The sequence below is a fragment of the Sinohyriopsis cumingii genome, chromosome 6, assembly GCF_028554795.1.
Source record: "Sinohyriopsis cumingii isolate HCF-2022 chromosome 6, ASM2855479v2, whole genome shotgun sequence".
Classification (NCBI taxonomy): domain Eukaryota; kingdom Metazoa; phylum Mollusca; class Bivalvia; order Unionida; family Unionidae; genus Sinohyriopsis; species Sinohyriopsis cumingii.
This window is the reverse complement of record NC_142966.1, coordinates 133,582,816-133,604,235: the sequence shown is the minus strand read 5'-3', so window position 1 is coordinate 133,604,235 and position 21,420 is coordinate 133,582,816. Positions and strand designations below refer to the sequence as shown.

General features: G+C 37.1%; 1 protein-coding gene across 1 annotated transcript in view; it reads left to right on the top strand.

Annotated features, from left to right (window-relative positions):
• The window catches only part of LOC149798025 (uncharacterized), a 72,301-nt gene that overhangs the window by 43,300 nt on the left and 7,581 nt on the right, over positions 1 to 21,420 (top strand). Inside the window, exons 10-11 of the mRNA XM_089960827.1 lie at positions 9,548 to 9,657; positions 17,147 to 17,261. Of these exons, the coding sequence (XP_089816953.1) occupies positions 9,548 to 9,657; positions 17,147 to 17,261 (225 nt within the window). The remainder of the gene's footprint in view (positions 1 to 9,547; positions 9,658 to 17,146; positions 17,262 to 21,420) is intronic.

Here is a 21,420-nt window from a genome sequence, read left to right as displayed (position 1 = left end):
TGTTGCTGAATGTATGGTATGATGCAAATAGTCACATCAGTTTCAGTGGATCACCATGACGCTTGGTTACTTTTATGATCGTTCTCTGAAGCTGCACATCGTGACAAATCACATTATGTGATGTTTTTTGTTATAGTTATTGCCCTTTTGTCTGGTAGTTGTATGCAGTGTTTGACAAACATGTGAATGCAACTTTTGTCAAGCTTTTTGATGGCTTGTCATTAAACTTGGTACAAAATTAAGATAATTATCTAAAGATGTGCATATTGTTAAATCGCTTCTTGGTTGTTTGTTAGAGTTATTGCCCAGATTTGAACTGGATGTTGTTTATGATCGTCTCTCAGTTTTCTGTAGATCCTGTGATTTTTAAAAGACTTATTGCCTTGAATGATTTACAATTGTCAGTGTTTAGTTGGTTTTTGTGACTTTTTAACTTGGTACATATTAAAGTCATCAATGTGCACGTTGACATACTATTTTTGAAAGAGTTATGTGGCATCCGGTATGGCAGAGTGGTCTAAAACACTTGCCTTTCGTGATCATTGCCATCTCAGCCCTGTCCCCATGGTTTCAAGTCTCTGGTTCGGCCAATGTGTGTATGTGAGAAAGCTTGCCAGTAGCTTCCCGTGGGTCAGTGGTTCTTACTAGGGTCTTTCCGAGTTCTTCCTCCACCAGTTACACTGGCTGCTATGCATGCCCTATCTTGCACTGAGAAATGGTAATAAAACCCAGAACAGCAACTAACAAACAACAAGTGTTATGGCACTTTTGTGTCACCTGTGAAGCAACTGTCCTGATTGCATTGTCGGTTTGTTGTTTGTTGTGATAGATGTTGACATTAGGTTGTTTAGCTCAGTTACATTCATACAGTTGTAGGTACATTTATGTGGATGCTGCTCACCACTTGACAAATCTGCATTGGTGACCTACTTTTTATGCTGCAGTTAAATTATTTTACTGTAGCTTAGAGTGTTAGGTGTGCAGTTTTGAATGTGATGAGTATTTAAATTAGAAATATTAATCACCTCAACGACCTGCTCTTATGGTCACATTGTTCTACTTTTCATGGAGACTGCAAGGCTTTTGGATGATGATGTTGTGTAGAGGGTGAGACACAGCACTCTTTGTAATTTTGTTTTACCAATGTTACAGTTGGACATCATATATGACAGGGAAGCTCATCTATTCTTGTAGTTTTTTAAAAAATTGTTTTCTCTCATACTTTGTATACTATTATTGGAAAGTGTGCACATTAACCAATCACTGTAACAATATTTTACTTTCACAGATGGATTTTAGTGATACTTTGTACATACCTGTATCATGGTCATCATATGAAGATGGTACATACCACTCTCAAGGACATCAAAAGATGGTACATACTAGTCTCGTGGTTGTCATTTGAAGATGGCACATATGTGTTCCCTTTGCCCTTCCCATATGCATGTTCATTGGACTGTCATTAAAATACTTCAACATGTGTTTATAAACTTATTTCTCCTTCAAATACGTTCCCTGATCACATTAACGTTAGGGATATAAGTCTGCTACCTCTCGAATCCAGCCCTACTAAAAGACGAAAATTCGTCTTTTCGGTCTATCTCATGTAGACCAAAGGGCAATACCTCTTGCCCCTTACCTCCCCTTGCCACCGCCAGGTGTCACTAGTTTTTAAGCTTCGCTTGAACTGATAACACGTACATTATACTTCCAAACAATCCAAGCCATCTTAGCGTTAAATTGGACCATCCGAAGTTAAATTTGGATTTATTGTGTTGGACAATCATTCTTCTATAGGTTGTATACATTATTTTAACAATTTTTTTTCAAAATTGAGTAACTTTGTCACCCGTACGGATTTCATTTACTGAAGACCATGTTACACACGCTATCGCGGAACTCGTGTTGTCAATTAAGAGTTAACGCGACACTGACTAATTTCGCTTACTCCATTAGTAACGGTTGTGGTATTAGCGAATTAATAACATGCTGAATTGATAATTTGTGCTTTGTTTTTTTTTCTTGTGTTGTTTCAGTAGAAATGTCAACCAAATGCATGAAATGCAAAAAGTTCAAAGCAAAAGAAGACAACCATGACTCTTGTACTGTATGTACCAAGTGTACATCATCTATACCATGCAGCATGTGTAATACTTGGACAGAGCAAACATGGGCTGATGTAGTCCAGAAGGCAGCAAAAGGGAGGGATAGACGGAATAAGTCGAAGAAAGATAGCATTGATGTCCTCGGTATACATCCGAAGACAGCCTCCATTGCGAGCCTTATGGGGGACGTTAGGGTCCCCCCTCCACCTAAAGTTCATCGTTTGCAACCGTCAGCCACAGTAACATCAGCGGCAATGGAGGAAAATAATGTTGACAGGGTACAACAGTCCAACTTTGAACAGATGCGTCGTTTGGTCCAGGAAACGACGATGCAGCTATTGACATCAGGCCAGATATTACCCTTATTTCCCTTGCTCGCTTCCACAGCTTTTTCTGACTCTTTGGGGGAATGTTCCCCCAATTTTAGGCTGCCCAGTGGGCGTAAATCCCCCCGCATGTCCGAGCATGGCCTTCGGGCCTGTAAGTCAGGACGCATGGGGTTTTTACCAGATCCATCGGATCCATTTCTTTATACAGTCTCTACGTCACCGGCCGTCCGGCTGTCCCAGCATGGGGACCCTATTGCTAAAACGGTCCGACCAAACATCACTTACAGGGATTTTAGTGATAAATCCGTCCGTCAAGCTGTACCGCTGGCAACATACCAATACTATGGCGGAGATTTTAGTGAGAAATCTGTCCGTCCAGCCAGGCCATTGGAACAGCCGGTACCGGTGATAGCAGGACCATCGCCAACATTCAGACCGACCACAAGCCGGACAAACCAGCCGGCAGGGCCGGCCGTCCATATGTTCACGGCTTATCCACAAGGGAGAGTTAGTGACAGTGTTAAGGATGACGGAATTGCGTCATCTATGCCACCTGGTATGCTCTATCCAGAAATGCAAGCTATTACAGAACACGACTCGGCACACAGTGAGGGTGACAAAACTCCTGCAAATCAGCCGTACACAGATCCAACCATGGAACGGACTGAGTTTGGCTTCAAGGCGGCAGTGGAAGAAATTTATAGGGTGTTGGCAACTTCCGAATGCCCTCCACCTCCTACCGCCACTCAAGACTACAAAGTTAAGACGTCTGTAGATCTTGATGGGGAGGAAGAGACGCTGTCCTTTCGGCTCCTTCCCCAGTCGGCAAAAAATTAAGGAGATCAGTGATCATCTATCAGGACGAATAGGTGATCCGGGGAATGCTAAGGCGTTCTTTTCAGAAAGCCAAGTACCAGCAACGTTCTCGTGTCGCTGGTACAAAACTCATTCAGACGCCTTCAGTACGGATCTTCCGGCCCTGGACAAAAATATGGCAGCAGTTCACATGTCCGCTCCACTGTTTTACAAAGTGGACAAAAAATGTGTTCCATGCCACGTCAAAGCTAGTCCGGAACCTAGTTGCTACGTCTTCATTGTTAGACTTGGCTTCATTAACCATTTTTTCCGACTCGCAGAAAAATCCGACAATGCCCACGCTTGGGAAGTGACGGCCCGGATTGTTAGAATTATTAACAGGACAGCTCACCATTCCATGGCTAATGCATTGACTGCTTCTGCCAACTTAGACCTGATATGACGTGACACATGTCTGCGGTCCACGTCGCTCAAGCCCCATCATACTCTGGCTTTACGGATGACTCCGTTTGGGTCGCCTTTACTCTTTGGAGGAAAAATTGAAGAAGTTCGGAAGCAGGCAGCTCAGGAACTGCCCCTCCAACTCATCGCCCAACCCTCGCAGGCGTTTAGAAAAAATCAGCCCCTGCCACAGCGGAGGGATGATTGGCGGACCAGGGACAAGGGATCCTTACAATCAAATGTGCAGTATGGATCCCAACCCAATGCCAGGAGACAACAGTTTAATCAGGCTAGGAGGCAACCATACAGAGGCGGTAAGAAACAAAGTTTCTCCGTCTTCAAACCCCCTAACTCTAAAAATTGACATACCCTCTCCACCACCCGCAGACAGCCTACCTGTGGGCGGCCGCCTCCTGCAATTTCAGGACCACTGGACCACCTTTTTTTCCTCAGAACGATTGGGCGATCCAGGTCATTTTGGAGGTACTTCAGATTTCATTTATCCAACCCCCTCCCCTGTCCTCCTCTCCCCTCTTCACGGACGTACCGTCCGATCGGGAGAAGGATACCTTTCTACAACAGGAGATAACGGTCACTCATAGAAAACGGGCGGTGGAGATTGTGAAAAAAAAAAAAACGCAATCGTTATTCCAGGCTGTTTCTTATCCAGAAGACAAAAGGCAAGTTGAGGTCAATCATTGACCTGAGTCGCCTCAACCAATACATTTTACCACTGAAATTCAAGATGGAAACGGCGAGATCAATCCGTCTTTCCATCCGGTGGGACGAGTATGCCATCAGTCAAGATATGACCGACGCATATTTTCACGTCCCTATCCACCCCGCGTCATGGAAATTTCTCCGATTCGCTTACCGCGATGCTGTTTATCAGTTCCAGGTCCTACCCTTTGGCCTCAACATCAGCCCTTGGGCTTTTACCAAGGTTATGGATTGCATCGTCACCCTGTTCCGCTCGACTTCATCTACAGGGATGGCAGTGTACTTGGACGACATCCTCCAGAAACATATGGTAAGTTCTATTCTGCTCAAAGGCAGAAACGATCTTTTAGCACTTTTAGATCATCTTGGCTTTCTCATGAACTGGGAAAAGTCCGATCTCCGTCCATCCCAGCGTTTTGTTCATCTGGGTATGGAGTTTCTCACCGATCTGAATCTGGTACGGCTTCCTCGCGCTTGCGTAATCCGGATCGTCGAACTCGTTGAGTCCGTTTCCAACAGGACATGGATTTCAGCGAGAGAATTCTTGCAACTCCTCGGATTATTCAATGCGGCGGTGGACTTGATCCCGCTTGGCCATCTTTTTATGTGTCCCTTACAAATGACGTTACTGGCACAATGGCGCCCCTTTTCAAGTCTCCTCAGTCAAACAGTAATGATCACGTCCGAGATATGATCGTTCCTGCGTCAGTGGCACAATCCCGGTTGGCTGTCCACAGGGATTCTTCTGGAGATGCCTCAAGCGGAGATAACGGTATGTACTGACGCCAGTACCTACGGTTGGGGTGCTCACCTGTTGCCGGACTTTACTACAGTCAGCAGCACGTGGGAGCCATGGGGAGAGGCCTCTCCACATCAACCTTTTAGAAATGAGGGCTGTCATCAATGCCTTTCATTTCTGGAAGGATCAACTCTCAGGGAAAACTGTCCTCATTATGTCAGACAACTCTGTGGTGGTGACTTACCTCCTCAAACAAGGGGGCACCAAATCACCAGACCTGTGCATTCTGAGCTGGCAGTTTCTACGTTGGTGTGACAACCTCCACATCAACGTACAAATCAGACACATTCCCGGCAGACTCAATGTCTTGGCTGACACTCTATCAAGGAAAGGTCAAGTCATTCACACGGAATGGTCACTCCATCAATCAGTCTTTCTTCGGATTTGCACACTTTGGGGGCGTCCAATGATCGATCTTTTTGCGACAAGGTGGAATCGCAAGTTGCCCACCTTCGTCTCTCTGGTTCCAGACCCAGAGGCTTGGGCCGTGGATGCTCTGTCAATCAGCTGGGAGGGGTTGTGGGCATTTGCCTACCCTCCCACGGTTTTGGTACCAAAAATAATCCAGAGGTTAAAGGGTCAGAACTGTCGGATGATTCTGATTGCCCCTCTCAGATGGAACAAGTCCTGGGTCACCAATCTACTTGATCTAGCGATAGATCTACCCAGGAAGATTCCAACCAGCCCAAATCTTCTCAAACAACCGTCGTCACAGGTGTTCCACCCCTGCCCGGACCGTCTTCTTCACGATTAAGGCTCTTGTCCGGGCAACCTTGCAAGACAAATAATTTAAACGTTTGATTGTGGAGAGAATCTCAAGAGCAAGAAGGCCCTCCACTCTGAAGGTTTATGAGGGAAAGTGGCGTGTTTTCAGGGACTGGTGCCATATCAATAACATCGTTCCTTTGAGTGTCTCAATCCCTCAACTGACCGACTTTTTTCTCTGGCTTTTTGAGGAGAAACAGTTGGCCCCAATTACTATCAAAGGCTACTGCTCCATGATATCAGACACATTCCGCCATCATGGTAGATGTGATATTGGGCATGACAAAGATCTATTAGATCTTTTAGCCAATTTTGATTTCAATCGACCAAAATCCCTCACCCTGTTTCCAAAATGGAATCTGTCCTGGGTTTTAACATGGCTCAGTTCAGACAAATTTGAACCTTTAGCCCACACTTCGTTAAAGCTACTATCATACAAAACATGTTTCATGATAGCCTTAGCTTCAGCATGCAGGGTGAGCGAGTTACATGCCCTTTCCAGTGACCCGAACTTTCTTCAGTTCAGATCAGATGGTTCGGTGGTCCTCCTGACGCAATTAGGCTTTGTAGCCAAAAATAGGTTACCATCCATTGGCAATCAAAGAATCATCATTCGCTCGCTCTCTTCCATAGATAAGTCAAGAGCAGCAGCCATGCAAGATCCTGTTCGTGCACTCAAGCACTATTTAAAACACACAGAGGCGTGTCGGGACACACATAAGCGCCTTTCTTCCGGTCAAAGCTGGTAAACGGGATATCACCCCTCAAGCCCTTGCTTCATGGCTGAAGTGGGTTATATGCTCAGCATACTCTGAGGTCTCACAAGATCAGAGTTGCCTCATGAATATTACGGCTCATGAGATTAGAGCAATCTCAGCGAGCCTGGCATTCGAATGCAATGTTTCGATCCGAGATATAATAGAAGCTGTTGGCTGGCATGCAGAGTCAACCTTCTCCAGTTTTTATCTCAGAGATTTGGCTTCGCAGAGGCAAACCTTGAATCTGGTAGGTCCAGTGTCGGCAGCCCAGATGACCATCAGACCCATTTAAAACAATCAGCACAGCCTATCAGCTTCGCTGGATTTGCCAGTGAAATTTCGTAGGTAAGAAGATTTCAGTAACTATCTTCTTAACCATATGTAGGGGTCACATATAACGGGACCCTAGGCTGTGTTGCTGATGAAATTAGGAGAATGGGTTATCGTTCAAATGGGGAATCCAGCCATCATTCCCTAGAAGGTACCCGGAGTGGAGGTAGGATGCTCAGCATTCCCTCCTCCTATTACTTATTCTCCTAACGTTAATGTGATTGGGGAACGTATTTGAAGGAGAAAGCAAATTTTTAGTAAATTGTGTTTCTCCAAGAATACTTACCCGATCACATTACCTAAAAACCCTCCCAACCACCCCGCTATGCGAGCATCCTTGTATAATATTTATCGCTCAGCTTAAAAAAACTAGTGACACGTGGCGGTGGCAAGGGGAGGTAAGGGGCAAGAGGTATTGCCCTTTGGTCTATATGAGATAGACCGAAAAGACGAATTTTCGTCTTTTAGTAGGGCTGGATTCGAGAGGTAGCAGGCTTATATCCCTAACGTTAATGTGATCGGGTAAGTATTCTCGGAGAAACACAATTTACTAAAAATTTGCTTTCTTTGGTGCCCAGTGTGGCAAAGTGGTCTTAAGTCACTCACCTTTACTGATCACTGCCATCTCACTTCTATCTGTGTGGGTTTGAGTCTTGGGCTTGGCCCATGTGGGTATGTGGGAAAGCTTGCCAGTAGTTTCCTGTTTGTTTGTGGTTCTTACCAGGGTTTTCCTTGATTCTTCCTCCAGTTATACTGGCTACCATGTATATCCTATCATGTATTAAAAATGGTGTTAAGCTTTAAACAACCTATTTCTACAGATATATGCATACTAAAATTATTCTAACTCAAGAAATGAAAAAAATATTTTTTTCTTCAATCATTAATGAACAAGTCTTTGGTGTCAGCCATTCTTTGTGTCTTCTTCCTTTCCTGCCCAGGATTGGCCTAGATTTTTCTGCTACATCTTTCATAGTTTATTCCAGTGGTTGTTGATTGCTTCTTTAGTTGAGTTCCTGAGTGCATTTTATCTGTTGCTAATTTGGCAGCCGAATCCCTTATGGTATGCGGCATCTTATTCCCATCTCTATAGCTCTTGAGTTTCATTCTGAATGAATGCACTAAACATTGGTGATTTGACATTGCATCTGCTTCTCTTTTATTACATACATCTAGTAGGCTTTTCCTCCAATTGTGGTCAGTGGTCAGGTAGTTAATCTGATTGTGTGCTTTCCCATCTGGCAAAATCTGTGTTGCTTTGTGGATTAGTTTATATGTAAAAACAGTGCCTTCAGTGACCATATCTTTGAAGGCACAGAAGTCTGTGAAAAGTTCTTCATTTTCATTCAGGGTTCCCAGCCTGTATTTTCTCATGGTCATTTCTTTCCCTACATTTGAATGACTGAACAGTAATATAGGATGTACTTCAACCCATCATATATGTCACATTATTATTAACACTACCAATGTGTAAATAATAACAGCTAACAATAAAACACTTGGTTCTACTATAACTACCAAGACCATTATGAACACCATATTAACTGCTGCTAATTACTGCCACTAAAATTGTAAAAGGTAAGATGAAATTAATTTATGATTCTGATTCAGTGAAATATCGATTTCTCTACATATTTCTGTAAGTTGATAAAATGATGGTTATTTTCTGCCTGCCTTTCTGTGTCTCTAAATGGCTGTAATGCTTAACGTTTCTGTTGTATCCTTTCAGAGATTAAAATATTCATTGATATGGAGATAGAGTCATTAAAGAAATGTATTATTTTGCTTAAATACAATGTTATGCCAGTTTTGAAGCAAATTGCCATCTGGATGAGAAAGACTAAGCATTTATAAGATATTGATTAAAGTTCTATTAGGTTATTAGATTTGAGTAATAATGTCTTTTTTTAAATAAAGTTGACCCAAATTTTACAGGAAATTTTAAGTTTGGAAAAAATGAAAGCTGATTTCTCTTTGTATTTTTCTGACTGTCAAGACACAGCCTGCACAACAGACTGATTTGTTTGACAAATAAAACCCAAATTGTTATGCTACTTTATTGTTTATTAGTTAATAACATGACAAAATTTTCATGTATTGTATGTACCAGTGAATACAGATTTTAAATCAGAAAAATAAAAGTCTTGTTACTAGCAAGAAACAGATATATTCTTATTGTTATTATAGATGTTTTATCAGTTCATTTCCCAAATTTGAGTAAATAGGGGTTGTACTGAATAGTAACTTGGCAGATGGGACAGTTTCCAAGTAAATCTTCAGCAGGATGGTGGCCATTTTTTTAACGAAAACTATAATTGTGGTCATATCATATCAATCAAGAAAATTGATCTTTTTCACCTGAAATTCTCTAATCTGCTGATTTAGATGGGACAAAAACGTATTTTAAATTGTTAGATGAAGTTTGCAATAATAAATCTAAGTCTTTTCTTGGGAATATAATGTACATATTCTTTATTTAAATAGCAGATGACTTGACCCAGAATCCAGCAGCTGATCATACAGCTGAGATTTATGATTTTCAGGAGGATGATAAAAATGCATCGCAGGTCAAGGAAGTCTGTAGATTTCTTCAGGTATTTATGCTACAGATATCATCTTCAGTTATAACTTACTTGTGCCTCTCTAATATGGTAAAATAATGCATGTCTTTTTTAATTCACCTTAATACAACAAACAGATTGTAGATCAAAACACAGCTGGCACATGATTAGGTTTTCACAGAAGTGCTCACAGGTATTGATGTGATGTCGATTGACTTGATGTCTTAATAGAGGAGAACATGCCATGATTATACTATCAGCATTGGAAGAGAAAAGATTAAAACATTGCATTTCACTGGATGGGACATTTAATTGATGTTTATTTCTTTCAATGTCATCGCCTGTTTATATGTACCAGAATTTGGGGAAGGGAATGAAAGCTTTTACCTTAAATACTTGAGTGCATGCAAATATTCTGTCATTATCAAAGTTGACCTGAGATACATACTTGTATTGAACATGGTGATGTGAATAAATAGTATTCTGGCAAATTTAAACAGAAACTGCAACAAGGATATCAAATAGTAATGCTGGCATATTTAAATAGAACTGTATTTAAATAGAACTTGGACCAGGATATCAAATAGTAATGCTGGCTTATTTAAATAGAAACTGGGACAAGGATATAAAATAGTAATACTGGCATATTTAAATAGAAAAGAAACTGAGACCAGGATATCAAACATTAATACAAGCATATTTAAATCGAAACTGGGACCAGGATATCAAATACAGTAGTCCCCCTCCTGAACGGCCCCCATGACCAGCGGTGACCCACTCCTTAATGCCAGAATCCATTGGCACCGACAGTTTGTGTTCAAAAGTAACCCTCACGAAAGGCCACCCGGCTAACGTGACCAGTGGCCAGCATATTAGTGCAATAATATAAAATTTACCCTCACAAGCGGTTGCATTTTATTTTAATATGTATCCAGAACCAGTATTTTATTCATAACATGTGTTAAATAATCTGATTTCTGTTTCCCGATGTCAGGTTTTCGTTATTGAAAGAAGTGTTGACTCAAGTACATGTACCACTAAGGCTAATATTATATCATTTATGCCTCACGAAAAGCCACATTTATTCCATTAAGCCCAGAAAGACTCAAATTTTAATCCATACAAAAAGGTTAGTACATGTAATCCAATTAGCTTTACTGCTGTGTTATCATAAGATGTCTGGTTTAGTCACTCTGATAATTGTTAAGATTACAGTTATTGAACAGTAGTAACAGCTGAGAAGTGGCAGTATCGATGTATACAATACACACAAGTCAGCAGGAAATGGTTTGATAGCCTTTATGGCTTCCCTTAGTAAGATGTTGAGCTCGTTCACTTTGATAATTAGTGTCTATTACTACTGACAATAATTGTCAAAATTTCAAATCCTAATGGCTGAAAGGTCAGATCTGCGTGATGCTAATGGTACATATCAAAGCTGTTTTGGCTTCTCTCACTTAGTGTAAAGAAATGTATAAAAACAATAGGGTCCAGACTGCGACTAACGAATCACGTGACAAGATCACTTCCTTTAAAAACACATGGCAATTTGTTTAGATGTATAAAAAATTGTTTTATCAGTATTGTAGTTGGCAACATGAATAACTTACTGCAAAAAGATAAACATGTCATAGAGGAAAAGAAAAATTCTCAATTTAAAAGAGAAAGTGAAAGTAATTCAACTGACTGAGAGGTGGGGGGGGTCGAGGATCCTTGCAGAAAACTAATGTCGGAAAGACTCAGATAAACAATATTGTGAAAGATAAGGAAACAATTCTGCAGAAGTGGGAAGGTGAAATGGATGGAGAAATGAAGATTGTTTGAGACGGGAGATGTTTGTATCCTAATTGAATATCAAGAAAAAGTGGATGGTTGCACAGATTTCAAGTGCGACACAATATTAAGTGTTCTGTCCTTAGTGGAGAATCAGCTGATGTTAGTAATGAAGTTGTCAAAGATTGGAACAAAAGACTAAACTATATATGCAGGGGATATGACAGCAAGGATATTTTTAATTGTGATGAGACTGGTTTGTTTTTTAGACTGTTACCAACAAAGTGACAGATGATGTGCTATGTAACATAATTATAAAGACAGTTTTAAAACTACATCAATGGTTATTCATAACATTCTTTTGAAAATGATGAAACAGTTTGTTTTACATTTATTTCACAACATGCATGTGATTTATTTAATGAAAATATAAAATATTTTAAAATTAAATGTACTTGTGACTTTCTTCATATGTATTTACTATTCACATTTGTCATCTCCCTCTAGAAAGGCCACCCTCATTATAAGGCCAATTCCCTGCTGCAATAGCGGTGGCCTTATAAGAGGGGGACTACTGTAGTAATGTTGGCATATTTAAATAGAAACTGGGACCAGGATATATATCAAATAGTAATACTGGTATATTTAAATAGAAACTGGGACCAGGATATGAAACAGTAATGCAGGCATATTTAAATAGAAACTGGGACCAGGATATCAAACAGTAATGTTGGCATATTTAAATTGAGACTGGGACAAGGATATATACAAATCTAGCCACCCAGCTGAAGTTGATGCTACCATCCAAGGTGTAGAGAGGTGCATTTCTGATGTGAAATCATGGATGACATGTAACAAGCTGCAGATGAACGATAACAGAAAGACTTTCTCATTCACATCCTTTACCTCAAGCAATAAATATCAGCAACACCAATTTCAGCTCACATCACATGTGTACCAACAAACATTGTGTACTACATCACTATATTATGTGTGTAATTTGGATACATTCAGGTGTTATTGTAGAGAAACTTTTCTCAAAAAGGTTTTGAATTTTCAGTTGATAGATAGACAGACAGACAGACAGGTTTGTAGGTAGGTATGTTGGTTGGTAGGTTGACAAACAGATTGGTAGGTAGTTAGGTAGATAAATAGGTTGATAGGTAGGTAGATAGATTGATTTAGTTTGAATGTAAATAGAGTAACATGTAAACCAGTAAGGGTTATTGGAAGATTTCAAAACTGAAGAGTCATTTGACCCCTGACCCCATAATCAAGAGTCAAAATGAAAATCTTTAAAGTCATTTTTTTTTTAAAGACATACGCTCATATCTGGGATTATTCATTATTCGAAAAGCAAATTGATGCTTTACATTTCTTGTCTGATGTTGAATAAACAGAAACATATGAATAAGAGACAGACAAGGTACAGACAAGTTGACAGTGAGACTGACATGATCATTACTGTGTTTTGTATAATTGTTTCTCATTCTTTTTTATATATGACTGTGTCTATAGTTTGTATGTTTAATGGAAAAAGGATTATTTTACACTTTATTTTTGAAGATTAAACCAGTGGCTAACTGGTTGGGTTTTCCAGTGTCCTGACTCCCACCACATATCATCCATATCATAATTCCATCTTTCACGACATTATTAAGTCATTTGAAATTCACTTTTCTATTCCTCAGATTTTAGTACAACTTTATTAGATGTGTTCTTCTTTTTCCTTAAAATTGTCACTAACCTTCTGTTTCTTTGGAAACTTAAGGTCAGAATGATATTCACTAGTACATTGTGTCTGCGACTGAGAAAAGAAAAGAAAATATACTTCTTTGAGCCATTGTGATATAATAGTTCACATTACATCTAATATAACAAAATTATTCCATCTCGTTATTCCATTTTGAGTAATACAAACACATGAAATAAATCACTGAGCATAATGTGAGGTAAATTATTATTAAATGGTAGGATTAATTAAAACACCTGAATTTGTAAATGTTTCTGTGCCATAATTAAGTTTCTCTCCAATAAAACACCAAGTATGTCTACATACCTTTGATAACTGGCTTGGTGAGCCACCATATATTTTTAGTGTCATGTAATTGGTTATAATTTTATGAGCAATTGAACCAATGTCAGTATTCAGTCAAATGATAATCCAATGTAAACATAATTGAACCCCCCTTCCTCTATCATAAACATCAAAGATAATCTCATTACCATCTAACCTTGATACAGTTATGCACACTTCAGTGTGATACGAGTAACCTGTTGGCTTGAAGCAACTCATTGATTTTACATAGTATTGGTCAATAAAGTGTAAACATTAGTCTGGCAAATGTTGGTCACTGGTGCATACAGTAAATAGAGCAATGTCTGAATCAGCATCACTTTCAACATTAGCAGTGCTTCAGTTGGAATCGTCTTCTGTTGTGAATTTGTTTGTTGCTGAATGGACAATTTGTTCTTCTGACATGTTCAATTGTGGGACAGTCATTGTCAGCACATAACCACAGCTTGACATTGTCACAGGTAATGCCCATCTCAGAACCATGGGTCATTACATATTTGTTGCAAACAGCCTCTGCCTTAATTAGATCTGTTTTGCAAAACCATCATCATCATAAGCTCCATCACTGAATTGCTTTACTCCTTGTGAGTGGTGTTACGAGTCTATGCTTTTGTAAAATTAAACAAGTAATTTATTTCCCTAAAATACTGAGTGAAAAATAAGAAAAGGAACTTATGGTATTGTGAATTAAGTCCAAAAATAATCCAAGAATTTAAAAACACAAGTCCTATCAATGAAAAGTTCTAAGTGAATCGGAGTTCAAATCCCAATGGAATCCAAAATGGAAGGTAATGACATCTGTAATAGCCAGCATTGTACTGATGTTGAATAAGAGAAAATATTATTCCAGTTTTTTTAATTCTGTATAATATCCAAGGAATGTCTTTGTCCAAGAATTATTTGAGCATTTATATATTTCCAATGATAATAATCACTTTAAATTCAGTGCAACTCTGCTATAATGCACCCCGCTATAATGCAAATTTGGATATAACGCGGTCATGGCATGGCTCCCGATATTTCATAATTCATTCGCACATGAAAAAATATTGTTTTGTTCAAAGTACATGAAATAGTGTATAAAAAATGTATTATCATTATAGGCAAGAGATCGCACATGATCTTGAATTTAATATGATCGTGGCGTAGCTTCTGAAATTTAAAAATATCACCAGGTTCTTGAAGTGTTATGCCAAAATAAAAAATTTTTTCTGAAATTTTAAATACTTGTATGTGTATTTTGCTCGTACTGGGAAAGAATATTTTTTTTAAGTATGAGAAATAGTGTGTAAAAAGTTTATTATCTTTTGGGGGAAGAGTTCGCATATGAATTTTAATATAATATGATCGTGGCATAGCTTCTGAAATTTAACAATATCACCAGGTTCTTGAAGTGTTATGCCAAAATAAACATTATTTGGAAATTGAAAGGGTATGTAATTGTACATGTGTTCAGTTTTAAATATTTTTATAAAAGTGACTCGTGACCATTGCAGGCCTACTGCACTTAGTTCTCGGGTTTTACATGTGTATGGGGTTTGCCTATGAACTTGTTATTAATTTCCTATTTTTTATAAAAATATTTTACCATTATGGAAAAGCAAGTTCACAAACGCAATTCGTTCTCTGCACTTTGTGCAATGATTAGTATAGCAGTTTTCACACGTTTCTTTTGATATTCACAAAATCTGAAGTAAAAGTTATATGCACGCTGAAAGCATGTGTTGATTGTTAATTATTCTTGCTGTAGTCATTCAAACCATTAGGTGTACAAAGCGTTAATTATTGAAAATTTGCAATGGATAAATGAACATGGAAATGCATATGAGAAAATTTTAGCAGTATGAAATTTGTACAGACACCATTCGTAGACCCTGGAACATAATGAACTGTAACGTGCTTCATCTTTCTTAACCTAATTTTGCTGTTAATTTTTCCCATTGAATTCAGATATATAATGACAAAATTATTGAATAGTTTAAATATGTATGCAATTTTTGCAATGGAATTACATATAGTATGGATTAATTGCAAGCCGCGATGGTATGATATCAGATGGCAAGTAAATGGTGTTGATACTCTGTTCATGCTGTATATTAGACATTGAATTCAGACACAATGATCTGGGAACAAATTATTGAATACTGTAAATCTGTGTGCAATTTTTCAATGGAATTACTTGCATTATAGATGAACTGCATGCTACGATGGCACGATAGTAAACGGTGTTGATACTATTCATCATATACATTAGAATATGTGCCAATGAGTTGTTCTCAGAAAAAAGTAAAATACTGTAAAACCCTGCATTAACACGACCCCGATATTAACGCCATCCAATTTTTTTTACTCCAATTATCACGTTATAGATGGGTTCCACTGTACAGTAATTCGAAGAAAATAAAAACTCAGCCCAAAATGGATACAACATAAAACAACGACTTAAGTATTAAGGCACAAATGTTAAAATTCTTATCATAACATCAGCTAGAAAACTAACTACAATGCAAAACAAATTCCTGGATGACGGTTAAGAGTTAAATTTTCTAGAAAGAAATGGAAGCTTGTTACATGATAAACACCATGTCTACCAGCTGTGACCTTGACTCAACTTAAAAAGTCTTATTTTAAGAAAGAATATAATTTTTTTTTTAAGTTGTTTACCAAAACTGTCACTGATAGTGAATCAAGGTCAGCAAAAAGATGCAATGTATCATTTATTAGTTGTTTATATCAAACATAAAATGTAAAAAAAGTCAGAAATGAACTCTATTCTGGACAATATCAAATTATGTAAACAAAATTACATTACAGTAGCATGTAATAAAAATAATAAAAAAATGTAAACTAACAGACAACGACAAATAGTGGCAGTTTATAGTGATGTCTAGCGCTGGTGCATCATGCCGCAGACATTAACATCATGTCCCACCTAGTCACATTATCCTGACACCAGGCCCACCAGTCATAACGCTAACCGCTTAGGTCAAAGTGACAATGAAGTCTTTGGTATGACTTGGCCGGGGTTTGAACCCATGACCTCCTGCATCCTAGGTGGATGCTCTCACCAGTTAAGCTGATGGAGAAGATTTTTTTGAGGTGCATGTTGGTAAGTACAGCACTATTCTATTGAAGTAACTAACCTAAATTTCATACATTGGGACCTCATTTGAACTTTTATCTGACTTGGTCAGTTTATCAGGTACCATTAGCAATATTGTAAATGGGTCATGCAACATTGTAGATGTGCTGTGGTGAGACAGCACTTTTCCCAAATAATGGGCCACTATGATAAATTGCATGCATTAGTGACTTTTGTTGAGCTTTACATTTAGGTTTGTTTCTTGAGTATTGTTGATCACAGTGATGTAACTTTGTGAATTCATTTAAGAATGTTGCCATCCTACTAACATTATGTCACTGGGAACAATATATCACTCCCCAGTGACTACTTAGATTTTGTATTTGTCAGTCTTTGAGGCATTGTTAGCCACAAAGTCAGCCAACCTTTTATGCATACAACACCAAAATACCAAAAGTAGGTACTGTTGACCTTTATTTCATGCTTCATTGACTTGGGTTAAGATCAGTTTCTTATGTGCATCATTCTTGTGAAAGTTTGTGGAAAAATAATTGCATTTTGGTAACTAAACCAATTCTCTTTGCTCACAGAGAACTGCCAAACAATTTTCCCTGGAGAAAAGTGAGGTGTTAGAGATCCTGTTGAGCTGTAATGGTGATACTAGGAGAGCTGTGAACTGGATACGCTTTGGAAATGACTCAGTTTGTAAGTAAAAATCCTCCAAAACAACCATATATGCAATTTATTGTTAAAATAATATTGTGAAATTTATCTTTTGTTGTAAATTGTTAACATCCGTATTTTCTCAAAATGCTTACTTTACCATTTTGTCAGATTCTTCAACTTTTGAATTCTGTTTGAATTTTTTTATATAAATTTTCTTGCAAGTGAATGATGAGGAATAGGTACTTTTTTTGATGTTTTGGCATCACCATCATAAGATTTTATGTTTAAGTTTCTTAAAAATCATTTATTTTCTTCATTGGCAGTATTCAACTAAAACTTTGGAGAAAAAAAAAATATTGCTCTATACCTGAAGTTTGCATACTGATATGCTAGTTTCCAATCTCACCAGCATCACTGGCATTGGCATTACAATTTTGTATTTACATCTTTCAGAGTGGTATATCTTCAGTAACTTGCTCGGTATTGTACTCAAATTTTGGTGTAATCTTATCATATGTTTACACTTTGTACTACGATATGCTATTTATGTGGAAAATTTTGCTAACATAATGCAAGATCAGGCAAAATACTAGAACTTTTAAGGAAGCCTTTGATCATTTGATTCATTTGTCAGTTTGTATACCAGGGATTGTGCTTTGCTTCACCAGTGTTGCAAATTGTGATTTTTTTTTCCTTATTGGCAACAAAATATACCATCTGGTGATTTTTTTGGTTGTTAAAATTTGTATATACAGTCTTGGAGAAATACAAAGGCACCATAACAGGAAGCCACAAACTTGGGTATAAAATTGCAATGGAATCTATTGTTACATAAACAAATCCCTTGTTCATATTGATAGACCACCCAAATACAGCATTGTTTTATCATACTCTGCTTACGCTGATGTCTGGTCTTAGTACTCTGCTGTAATATAACCCAGATAGTCAGGCTACCTGACTAGCTACATCGACCACCTTTGAAGGCAGAAACCAATCTAACAGACGATAGCAATATTTTTTTCTTTTTGAAAAATATACCAGAAAAAATAGTTTTGCTGAAACTTAAAAGAAAACTGATTACCTTTGAAGTTGTTCATTCTGTGTATATACAAAGCAAATAGAACATAACAATTGTCTCCGACAATATTTTTCAATTATTTGATGTTGCTGCAGCAATAACAAACTGGTATTTATTTGGTCCTTCAAAAAGGGCATTTAGCGGCGCCTTAAAAAACACATGAACCTTCATCAAAGCAAGCCGAAGACCTTTGATCGAAGGAAGTCAGCAACAAACTTAAATAAAAACATTGTTTCATTGTTCATAGTAATTGGAACATATTTATTGTGCTGTGAAAGTCTCCTGTTAAAGCAAAAAAAAATATTCATGCTTACAATCACTACCAGTGGCGGCATAAAACTCAAATTAAGGTTCCAATATTTTCAGCAATAGATATTTGGCTATCGAGTTAAACAAAGGTGGGACATCTCACAAGAATGTTAAACGTTTTAATTTGTTCACATGTTGTCATTTCCCTATGAATAGCCTCATCCCCTTGGTAGCCATGGCATCATGGTAGTTGTCTCTGGCTGACCAGAATCTAGGCCAATTTAAGTTCATGTAGATGTTGCATATAAACAGCTGTACAGCCATATGCTACTAGGATAATGAATATCAGAGTGAATTGTTTTGTGAAACGTGTTTATTGACAATGGAATATAGATCAAACGAGGACAACCATTCTTTATATATATTTAGTTGTGTTTTCTTAAGGGATTTGACTGTTACATGAATTTTCTAACATGATCTAATATTCGAATTCATGGATCTTTCATGTGCATGTATATTATTTAACACATTGTGGAGTGTACTACACAAACTTAAGTTGTTGATATACAAGTGTATTTCAGACTAGTTGTCTTCGTTTAATCAAAATATCCATTTTTTTCTCAGCGTAAATCCAAGTCACTGACAACAGGTGATCTTTTAAAAATTGCACTTGTATGTGAAATTTCAGTTTATTTTCAGCCCTCCTTTAACTTATGTTAACATCCTTTTATGTTGACAATATTACCTTGGTCCTGTGTATGTTGAGACAAATGGATATTACTGTATTATGAAAATGGCAATATTTTTGGAAAATGGCGACAAAATATTGAGGTTAGAAATTTTTTTGGCGACAGCTTTTTTACAGCCAGCACCAACCCTGTATACCCATTGAAGGGCAGAGTATATTACATTACAATAACATTATGTCTGTTCGTCTGTTCAGTTTTGGATTCCACACAATAACGTTTAGTGCAAGAACAAACTTTTTCATTGGCTTGTGTTTTTTGTTAGGAAGAAACCTATGATTTTGGGTCAAAAGGTTCAGGGTCAACTCAAAGATCTCATTTTTATATCAGAAAACCTTAGTTCAAAGTCATGTATGTTAACCAGATTTGTGTGGATATCATGCACTTTTGGCAAGGACTGAAACATAGATAATTCCAATTTTGAACAATAAAAGTTCTGCTCATTTAGTTACTGTTACTGCTGCTCACAAAAATATTGTGAAGATGACAGATCAACATAGCATCAGCAGCAGATTCATTAAATGATATTTTCAACAATATTTCTGAAACATTCTTCCTGATTGCAAGATTCTTTCAGATCATGCGTTAAAGAGAGGCTTGAATTACTACACACAAGGATATATTCATGAAATTAGTTTTTTCGATGGTGAAAATCAGGTCAAAGTTGCAGCATGTTGCTGGCGATCTGTGAGGAAGAACTAACATTCTGACAGACCTCAAGAAGACATTTTTTTAGAAGAGGACAAAATAAAATCTTAATGTTCTTGCAAAATTATGGATGCTTATTAATTATTAGATTTTCTAGTATGGTTCAAGCATTTTTTAGAAGTTTTAAAATAAGGCATTTATTATCTGTTTGCACCTGTTAAATTTTTTTGTACATGTAATTGTCATATAAGAATAAAACAAGTGCTTTTTATACACAAATAATAATTTCCTTATGTAGTTAACAAATTCTAAATTTACAATAAAAAAATAAACAATTTATACAAAGGTGCCTGAGTGATTGAAAGGAATGTTTTACATTCTTTATGCACCGTTAACATATATCCTCAGTTGGATGGATACAAGATTTCATAAGGGTATCATTGATAAGCCATTAAATTTAAATGATATGAGATGCATGTAAAATGATCATTTATCATTAATCTCTTAAAAAAACGGTGTGAAGCAATAATGGCACATTGAAATAAGCCACTATAGGCACATTGACAAGGGATATATTCAGATCCACTTTTACCTTTGTTTGCTAATTAGTGTGACTCATTTTATTTTACTTCATAGATGTCATGACATTTTGCAGGTGTTATCAATCAGTAATTTGGAAGCAATCACCTTTTTTTTGAAGTCATCATGACATGAATTTAAACAAATGGCAAGACGTATATTGCTGTTATTTATAATCTCAAGCCTAAGAAAGACAAAATAAATATTTAATTACAGTTTAATCTCTTCATAAAGTTAAAAAATGTTTGTATTTTTTGAAAAGAAAAACTACCATAATAAAAATTCTATTCCAAATAATTAGATTAAAATTTTTGAAATAATTGATGTCAAAATCCAATATTGCAATTATAGATATGAATAGGATTATATCCATTCCAGAACTTAATGAATAGGGTAGTGGTTTGTCAATGTGACACCATTTACAAGTAAATGCTCAATTTTGAAAATATTAACAAAATCAGCACTAATTAAGCATGATGCAGGATTCTAATATGATTCTAATATTTCCAATTTAATTTTAAAAGCCAAACCAAGGAAATAAAAAGACAAAATTGAACAACACATATACATATATTTTTGTATTGGCTGTAGTATTATGACTCATATAATTAGAAAATAAGCATACAATTAGCATAACATTGTGTTCAACATTTTCACAAATACATAAAAAATAATGCTATTATTTAAAAACAGTTTTGTGTATTTATATATGAAATATTGAAAATAATGCCTCAATTCTGATCCAGCCATGTTTTGGTGTTTTGTTTGTGAATATTTTTTTTAAAATTCCTCTTGAATCCATTCATAATAATTACAGTCTGCATCGTATATTTCCCAAGCACAATGTTGAACTATTTTTCAGATAAATTTTCAGTGATTTTCTGTGCAGTCTTTCATT